This window comes from Rhamphochromis longiceps, linkage group LG19 (assembly GCF_057381845.1).
Source record: "Rhamphochromis longiceps isolate RC_006_pf linkage group LG19, R_longiceps_female_GT1.1, whole genome shotgun sequence".
Classification (NCBI taxonomy): Eukaryota; Metazoa; Chordata; class Actinopteri; order Cichliformes; family Cichlidae; genus Rhamphochromis; species Rhamphochromis longiceps.
The window spans coordinates 7,240,394-7,250,056 of record NC_140575.1 but is presented as its reverse complement, the minus strand read 5'-3'; the positions used below and the strand labels follow the sequence as shown (position 1 = coordinate 7,250,056).

Below are 9,663 nucleotides of genomic sequence, written 5' to 3'. Positions count from 1 at the left end.
ATGTTTACGAGTTTTCTTATGAAATGTTCAAGGCCAAATAATTTAGCACAAATACCTTTAGGTTCTGACTTAGAGAAATTTTCAGTGTGTCTGCTTCTCTGAGAGCTTCTGAGCCTTCTTTTTCTAGTTTCTCAAGCAAGTCCAATGTCAGACAGGCCATTAGAAAATGTCGGTGCGAAAGTGCCTCCTGTAGGCTGGCTTGCAACTTTTCACCTTCCTCTAACATCTGCTAACATCAGAAGGAAAAACATTTAAAAGTGGTTGTAGCATATGTCTGATATTAAGAAAACATACAGTACTCAGGCAAAATATTAATGTCCATTATTAATATTTAGGAACAGTAATAAAATCAGCGTGTTACTCAAATAAGAAGAAAAGAGACCTGCACAGAGGAAAGGGACACAGATGGTTTGCTGTAGTTCCATTTTTGCAGAGCATGAAGACAGTCCCTGAGACATGTTGCTGTGTTTGTGCAGCAGGTAACCTGATGCTCACTCAGCCTATTTTTTAGACTGTGGATATAATGAACAACAATTTATTGTAATCTCAGCACTTAACATGTTACCTGACTATAATATATGAGAAAGAAAACATATTTTTACAGGATGAAAAAAAAGATAAAGAAGTATTTGTTTTTCTAGTGCTATAATTATACATCTGTGTGCATCTATATACATGTGAATTTTGTTTTTAAAAAATGTCTTTCAAAACCAGCTGAAACATTTATATAAGGTTAATATCTAGGTTATAAATACAGGGGAACTCTGTGTGTCCATGCAGTTGAGCAAGAGCAGAATGACCCACTAAGGCATGTGGCTGGCAGGCAAGAATAATTGAAGAGTAAATTGAAAGGGGCAGATGATGCTAGCTTAGAATTCATTACAAAATATCTATTTAAACAGGGTTACAACTTAAGAAACCCTAGTTGGGAGTTTGGCAGTGTTTTGCTGGATGGTATCTTTTTTTCCCTACTTTTTATACCATGAGGTAAATTTCAAAAAATATATATATAAGAAATAAAATGTCATAACAATTTGGATTCAGAATGTTTCATGGTCTAACAAGCAGAGTCATAAAAGTCATCATTTTCACAGCAGGATACCTGGCATGCTGTTCCCATAACGAGTCAACCCCACTGATGATTTCTGCTGGCAGCTCATTGGTCGAAGATGCCAAGTTTACTTCCTGTTGCAGGTCATGAATTTTCACACCCGAATCCTCCAGGGACTTCTCACAATTCTAACATAAAGAGACAGCAACATCACAAAAGAGCATAGAGTTGATATTTCTGAATGGGAAATGCAATAAAGGCTATTCAAAAGGTGTCTTCCCAAGATAGAATGCAGAAATGCAAATTATTATTTTTTTCAGCCATTACTTTTCAAAACTTTCTTGCTACTATAACTTAAAAAATAGCTGAAAATTCCATCTGTGGTAATTACCTGTAGGCTGTGCCAGTGCTGTTCAAGTTGAGCGACATTGTTTTGTGGTTCACTATAACTGAGTGCCTGGTCGAGAGAGCGGAGCTCCCACTGCAGGGCTGCAATTCCCTCCTTCAGCCCCTGGGTCCTTTTGGCCAACTGACTGTCCTGTTCATTTAGTTGCATCTCACAGACCCTCAGACGCTCCCTCACCTCCTGCTCTGAGACAGAACAGAGGTCATGGAGATGGCTAACCTCTAGGGTCAGGGCATCCTGACCCCCAGGAGTGCAGAGGTACAGCAAACTGTCTCTGGCAGAGTCCAGCTCCTTCATCTCTCTCTGCTCTCTGTCCACCGTCTGGAGCAAAGCCTGGCACCAGAAGGACAAGAGCCGGGATGTGAGAAAGTCCAGTAAAGTATTTTAAGACTTTAAGTTTAAAAGTTGTAAAAACTTCTGTAATAGTCAAACGATCAAACATTTCTACGTACTTCAATAACAGAGAAAGAATGAATATGGAATTTTTAAAAGACAAAAACCCAGTAAATTCTGCAGTCTTCATTTATTAGATTGTCTAATGGTGCAGTTTATTTGAGTACATTATCTTTATTGTAATAGAACATATTTAGTATTTTATATGTAAGTTACTAACCACAGATGCTTAAACACCCGTTTGAAAGCATGCCATTTTCTCACCTTAAGGGTGTTCACAGCACTGTGCAGACTCTGTCTGTCTGCAGGAGGAGGTCCCAGGCTTTTAACCTGCTCCCTCAGCCAGTCCTGGGCTGCTTCATGCTGCTCCACTAGCTGTGTGCACTGCCGCTCTGTCACAATGCCCTGCTCCAGGTTGGCTACTGCATCCTGAAGGCGACAGGTTTTTTTTTTGTGTTTGTGATTAATATTTTTTTGAATTTTTCAGAACAACACAGTCCACTGTACATGCAAATCACATCAGGCAGAGATTGCATCAGCACAACAGTAGAGGAGTGGGGAGAACAGAACAAACAAACAAAGAGAAAAGAAAAAAAGCGGGTGGGCGGGTGTCATGGGGGACAAAAATAACCAGCCAGCATTTATCTATGTGGGACTTAAGGTGTATCTCACTCAGTGTTGTCATATAGATCCTCAGGATCCCAACATCCATCCCACTCTAAGTTTTAGTTTGATCTTTTTTTTTATTTTGAAAAGGTAGGGATCCCCCTTCAGGTGGAAACTCTCCACTTTATTTAGTATCCTAGTTGATTATATCATAGAGTAACAGGTAAGTTGGAGCAGGCTCTCCACTGGGAAATAATGAGCTTATGCCTTGACGTTAATGCAGTCTGCATCCATTCGACAACATTAGTTGGAAGAAGTTTGAGGAGTGATGGAGCCCTTAGAATGAATAATCTTGGTGAAAAGGGAATATCCCGTCATATAACTAATTTGAAAAATTCATGAATCTCAGTTCAAAAATTTGGGGACTTAGGACAGATCCAAATATCATACAGGTCAATGTGTCCACCCCAGTCTGACATCACCAGCATTCGGGGGTCTGTATGATGTTCACCCTGCAAAAATCTATGTGCTTACCAGTAAATCTGATTCACCAGACTTACACTTATATCAGTAGATTGTGTCGATGCAAGTCATAAATATTTGGACAGCGAAGAGTAAAACAATAATGTAAGTAAGTAAAAAAACATTTACTTTTAAATAATTCACTTTTTTTTCTCAGAATGATGTGAAGACAGATTGCTGAACTCACAGTGAGCTCTTTCAGCAGAGCAGGGATAGACTCCTCCTTAGCTGTCCAGGTGGGGTCTGACCAGCTTTGGTCCTGTGTGACTTCAACCAGCTCTGCAGCCTTGAGAAAAACAGTGAAATACATTGAAGACACTTAAAGTTTGACTGGTGAATTTGATCAAATTTCCTCTTTGATTAATGTGTTGAGATTTTATATAGCCCTCTCCTAGTCGTACTGAATACTCAAAGTGAGTTATAGGCTTGTGTTTTTAATCATATTACTCAAGCTATAACAATCCCAGAAGTTATTAACTGACACAACTTTAGCTAAAATTTCATGTAAGGTAATTACCTGCGTGCGGACGTTTGTGAGGACGGGGGCTAAGGCTGTAATCTGATCAACCAGGGCTCGGGCCTGTTCCACAGCTTGCCTCCGCTCTCCCAGGCCTGGCCAGGGGAAGACACGTGGAAGATTGGATGTTTGCTTCTGAAGCTCAGCCAGACGGGCCGCAGCCTGGTCTCGCTGGTACTGACAGGATACCAAGCGTTCCACAACACTCTGCAACTTGCTAATGGGTGATAGATATTAGAAAGTCAAACTTAGAAATGAAATGTAATGCAACAACTGAAGAAATAATTGCCTTTGCACTTGCCTAGAAATACCATGGGCATAAATTCCAAACTGAGCACTGCAGATGGCCGCCCCTCCCTGAGCCTGGTTCTGCCAGATGTTTATTCCTGTTAAATGGGAGTTTTTCGTTCCCACTGTCGCCAGGTTCTTATTCACAGGCAGTCACGTGACTGTTGGGGTTTTCTGTCTGTTGTTGTAGTGTGTTTACGGTGCAATATAAAGTTCCTTGAGATTTTGGCACTATATAAATTGAATTGAATTGAATTTGGCTTTTTTGAGGATTTTGCAAGAAAATCTGAACAGAACCTTCTGAAAAACTGATTAATTACAAAGTTTGACCTAATCTATGGCCTGATAAACCTGAATTTATCACAAAGTATGTCAGCTTTATGTAGAGGTTTATTTCAGTCACATTGTAACCTTGCTCTGTAACCTTGCAGCCACAAAGGGTTGAACCTGAGCACTATGAAAAGATAGAAACCCTAGCCTCTACGTAGGAAACAGAAGAAATCTCCCTCCCCTGTAGCTCAACACAGCTTTTTCTACCTTTGTGTCTCCTCAGCAGCCTGCAGCACTGCCCTCCACTGCTCCTCTGTATCTCTGACTGTCTGCTGAACCTCCAGCTTCTTGTCCTTTTCCAGGTCTATGTGGTCACAGAGACTCTGCGCTCGCCTCATCAGCTCCAACAGTTGTGTCTCACCACTTGACTTTGACCTCAAGGTGACCTAAAGACATTTTTTTCAGTTAGTCATATATGTATATTATGTATAAAAACTCAATACCTTTCTCAATAATTTCAGCTTTGTATTGTGATTTTATAATATTGTAGCATAGAACACTTTCTATAGTTCGCTATTTTCCATGTTTCACCTGTGCTGCACTCAGTCTGTCCTGTAGCTGAGCCTTGCTGCCCTGAGTGCTCATCCCCATGGGATCAGCTTGTTTCTGCAGGCCTGTAATCCAAGCTTTAGTGCTTCCCGCATGAGCACAGAAAGCCCCTAGCTCCTTGGAGAGTGAGTACTGGACCTCAGCTTTTTGTAGAGTGTTCTCAGCGGTTTCCAGGACTGTCCTCCACTGCTCCTCTGAGTCTTTCACTGCTTGCAGAGCCTTTTGCCTCACAGTCTTAGGCAAGTCCTCTTGGTCAGACAGACTCTGGCTTAGTCTTTTTAGTTCTTCCAGCTTAGAGTCTCCCTCAGGCTTACAGCTCAGGATGGTCTGGAAATAAAAACAAGTCTTAGCTCAATTTCTCTTTTATTGACATGCAAAGTAGCCATATAAACAAGCAGTGAAGATAAAGCATGGCAGTGACTGAGAATGCAAAAAACCAAAACAAAACTCTTTTAGAAATAAGTTCTTGTTGGTTATAAATATTACCATCAATAAGACCAACAAGAACATTTTAAAGTGTTCAAATGAAGGATTTAGACTTAAGGGAATTTTACAAATCAAATACTTTAATCTTTAACCAAACAATATACATACATTTTATGTCAGCATCCTGTGTATCATATATGTCTTCACCAAACTTTTTATTGTCCAAACTCACCTGTGCAGTGCTTATGATCTGTTCTGGGTCTTTCTGACTGCTCAGAAAGACAAGGCTCTGCTGCTTCTCTTCCAACCACATTCTGGTCTTTTCTCTCGTGGCTTCAAAGTCTTGCAGCTGGCTGTCCAGAGCGCGTTGCCTTTCAGCCAGAACCATTACTTCTTTAGCATCTTTCTGGAGTCTGATCCACTGTTCCTCAGTGTCTCTTACTTTTTGTTGAATCTCTTGTTTTTTATGTTCATCATACTCGTGATCAAGGAAACTCTGGGCTTTTATCTTGAGATTTTCAAGCTTGAAGTTCATAATGGCCTAGGAACAAAAATCATCTTTAAAACTGGCTTCACATGACTGATAATGAAGCAACACTATACCATGCTTTTAGTTAGATACAAACCTACAATTATCCAACTATGCTTATTATATTATATTTATTGCAATAATGCTACAGGAACAAACTGTGCATCCAGCAGACACAGAGTGACTCTAAGCTCACCTGTGCTACATGCAGTCTGTTCTCGACTTTGGTTCCACTGCCAAAAGAGTTCAGCTGTTGTTGGAGGTCTTTTAGCCAGCCATCAGTTTCCCGCTGACAGGTATTAAATTCTTGCAACTGTCAAAAAGGAAAATATGTGAAATACACTTGATTCATCAGAAATAGAGGGGACTTTGTTTTACTCCCACCTGTTTATGAATGAGTACACTGTGCAACAATGCCACACCACAAGATGGCTAAACATTTCTATTATAAATGTTGAATAATGAATAATGCTGAATAATCCTAGAGTACCTTTGCTTGACTCACAGTTCAAAATAGACCTTTATTTATCTTACTCTGGACCCAAGTCAATTCAGAGTCAGACAGAAGATGTTTTAATGCTGAGTTAGCAGCCATCTGACAATAAGTTCTCTCACCTCCAACCTTCTCCTCTCAGTCTCCTGGGCAATCTCAGCTTCTGCTGCGGCTTCAAGCTGTTTAGCATCCTGCAGAGCTGCCCTCCACAGCTCCTCCACATCTCTGACTCTCTGCTTGACCTGCTCTTTCCTGCCCTCATCAGCATCTTTGTGGTCACACAGACTCTGTCCTTGTCTCCTCAGGTTGTTCACCTTAGAGTCACCTTCAGGCCTCAAGGTCAAGAGGGCCTTAAGAAAAAAACAGAAAGAAAGAAAAAAGTATTAATGACAAAAGGTCACTATATCATCTAAATCAAATATACTGATCAGGTATAACATCATGAGCACTGAGAGGTGAAGTGAATAGGACTGATTATCTCGTTATTGTGGGATATATTATCAAGCAAGTGAACATTTTGTAATAAAAGTTGATGTGTTAGAAGCAGGAAAAATGGGCACATGTAAGGATTTGAGTGAGTTTCACAGGGACCAAAATGTGAAGGCTAGACAACTGGGTCAGAGCATCTCCAACATGGGCTGTTTTGGGTCTGCAATAGTTAGTATGTGTCATAGTGGTCAAATGAAGGAACAGCGGTGAACCATCGATGGAGTCATGGGCAGCCAAGTCTTACTGACCCCCTGTGAGCGACGGCTGACCCATGTGCCCAGGTCCAACAGACAAGCTGTTGTAGCTCAAACTGCTGTAAAAGTTCATGATGATTCTGATAGGAAGGTGTCAGAATACACAATGCATTACAGTTTGTTGTGTATGGGGCTGCAGACCTGCAGACCAGTCATGGTGCCCATACTGACACCTGTCCACTGCCCAAGGCTACGTCCACACTAATGCGTTTTCGTTTGAAAACACATCGTTTTCTCTCCGTTTTGGCCTCTCGTCCACACTGAGATGGTGTTTTCTCCAAAGGAAAACTCAGCACTTTGAAAACGCTTTCAAAAACAAATACATGAAGACGGTGCGTTAGCGTCACAGTGTGGACAGCGAAAACGGAGACTTTCGATGACGCATTTTAGTGATGTGATGCAGTCATGTGACCGAAGATAGCAGAGGGCATTATACAGCAGTTGTTTTGTTTTCGCTCAATTTTGACAGCCCTATTAAAGATTAATATCACTTTGTACCTGCTTCAGATAACTTTTCTTCAAATTCTTTAATTCTCACTCGCTTTTGCAACTTTGTACTTTTGTGTTACTCGCACCAACAACTCCACCTCATTGTTAGTCCATTTAAAAAACTCGGTGCTTTTCCTCGACATTTTGCCGCACATTTCAAAGAGCTGGAAAGTAAATAAACGGCAGACAGAAATGAGGCAGGACGAATCTTCTTGCGCTTCACGCATGCGCAGTACTGGAATGTAAGCGTTTTCGGACGTTTCTATGTGGATGCACAACTCTGTGAAAACGACTGAAAACGCTATTGTGGATGCAGAGCGTTTTCAGACGAAAACGCAGTTTTCAAATCTATCCGGGCTAGTGTGGACGTAGCCCAAAGCACCAACAAAAGGCACGTGAGCATGTGAACTGGATCATGGAACAATGGAAAAAGGTGTCCTGGTCTTGATGACTCACATTCTCTATAACATCACATGGATGTCTAAGTGCGTGTGCATTGCTTACCTGGGGGAACCAGGATGCACTGTGGGAATAAGGTAAGATTGCCAAAACAGTGTGATTGGGAAATCTTCTGCTGGAAAACCTTGGTTTCTGCCATCCATGTGGATGTTACTTTACCATGTACCACCTAGCTGAATACTGTGGCAGACCATTTACAATCTGTCATCAAAACAGTATCCCCTGATGGCTGCGGCCTCTTTCAGCAGGATAATGCATCTTGCCACAAAGCAAAAATGGTTAGGAATGGTTTGAGGAGCACAACATGTTGGAGGTGACTTGGCCTCCAAACTCCCCAGATCACAACATCTTACAGGACTTGAAGGATCTGTTGCTAATATCTTGGTGCCATATTGGTGCTTGGGCGATCGTGGCTCAAAGAATTGGAAGTTCGTCTTGTAACCGACTCAGTCGGGGCTCGAACCGACTGTCCGAGCCGGTTCGAGCCCCGGCTCGGACAGTCTCGGTCGTTGTGTCCTTGGGCAAGACACTTCACCTACCGCTTACTGGTGAGGGGCCGATGGCACGATATGGCAGCCTTGCTTCTGTCAGTCTGCCCCCAGGGCCCCGAAAAGCGCTATATAAATGCAATCCATTATTATTTACCACAGCACACCTACAGGAGTCTTTTGAACGCCATGCCTCAATGAGTCAGGGCTGTCTTGGCAACAAAAGGGGGACCAATGATCATAATACTATGCCTGATCAATGATTGATTCACTCTTTTGAAACTCGGTAAAACAACAATTGTCAGAACTGGCTTACTTGACGTTTATGATGTATCCTGTTGGAATCATTTGTTATTGTTCAGAACAGAATGGTGACTTTAGTTTTCACTGTAATTTCAAGACATGATCAATCTAGATGTCTTGTTGAAGTCACTGATAAAAATTGAAAAACAGTGCTACTTCTGTACCCTACTTATGTAGTTATATTGAAACAAACCTGTGCTGTGTGGCATCTCTCTTCAGCTCTTGTGTGACTGCCCACAGCCTGTAGCTTCTGTTGCTTCTCTTTGATCCACATCTCTGTGTTTTTACTCTGGACGTCAAAGTCATCAGAAAGACTCCTGACTTCTGCTTGATTGGCAGCCTGTTGAACTGTTGTCCACTGCTGCTCTGTGACTGTTACTAGCTGCTGAACCTCTAGTTTCCTACTGTCTTCCAAGAGCTTGCTCAGATTCTCACCCCGTCTCTTCAGGTCAAGCAACTGGGACTCTCCCTCAGGTTTGGAAGTCATGACAGCCTGAAGGCAACGACACAATCAAATAAATCAAAGTAAGAATTCCTGTTACAAACTGCAATTAAAAACTGCAGTAGAGATCTACAGTATGAGCATATATCAGTTTTATAAATTTTACAAATTTCATCAGTTTCTATAATATATTTTGAAGTTAGGTCCCAACTTGTAAACTCACCTGTACTATCTCGGACCTTTCTTCAAAGTGCATATGACTACTGAGGGACAGCAGTTTCTGCTTCTGCTCTTTGATCCAGGATTGGATTGTTTCACTTTGGGTTTTGAAAGCATCAAAATCTCTTTTAGTGGCCTCTTCAGTCTCTGCCTGTTTGAGAGCCTCTTCAGCACCCTGCAAGGCTTTCCTCCACTCCTGTTCTGTGTGTTTGACTGCATCATGAAGCTTTAGTTTCCTGCTCTCATCCAAACTCTGGTTGTCACATAGACTCTGGCACAGTTGCTTAAGCTCTTGGAGCTTTGACTCTCCATTAGGCTTGGAGCTCAGAAAAGCCTTAAGAGAAGAGATACCCTGTTAGGTAACCACTTTGTTTTGATCCTTGAAAGACAAGCCCGTAGAAGTGATTCTA

The 9,663-nt window shown here is 41.7% G+C and overlaps 1 protein-coding gene across 1 annotated transcript in view; it reads right to left on the bottom strand.

Moving 5' to 3' along the window:
• Positions 1-9,663, bottom strand: part of syne2b (spectrin repeat containing, nuclear envelope 2b) — a 140,300-nt gene that overhangs the window by 85,597 nt on the left and 45,040 nt on the right. Inside the window, exons 43-56 of the mRNA XM_085392061.1 lie at positions 9,258-9,587; positions 8,786-9,085; positions 6,233-6,460; positions 5,814-5,930; positions 5,321-5,629; positions 4,645-4,989; positions 4,321-4,499; positions 3,496-3,712; positions 3,166-3,264; positions 2,115-2,279; positions 1,443-1,790; positions 1,103-1,239; positions 383-512; positions 56-229 (exon numbers count right to left, since the gene is read on the bottom strand). Coding sequence (XP_085248187.1) covers positions 56-229; positions 383-512; positions 1,103-1,239; positions 1,443-1,790; positions 2,115-2,279; positions 3,166-3,264; positions 3,496-3,712; positions 4,321-4,499; positions 4,645-4,989; positions 5,321-5,629; positions 5,814-5,930; positions 6,233-6,460; positions 8,786-9,085; positions 9,258-9,587 — 3,078 coding nt within the window. The remainder of the gene's footprint in view (positions 1-55; positions 230-382; positions 513-1,102; positions 1,240-1,442; positions 1,791-2,114; positions 2,280-3,165; positions 3,265-3,495; positions 3,713-4,320; positions 4,500-4,644; positions 4,990-5,320; positions 5,630-5,813; positions 5,931-6,232; positions 6,461-8,785; positions 9,086-9,257; positions 9,588-9,663) is intronic.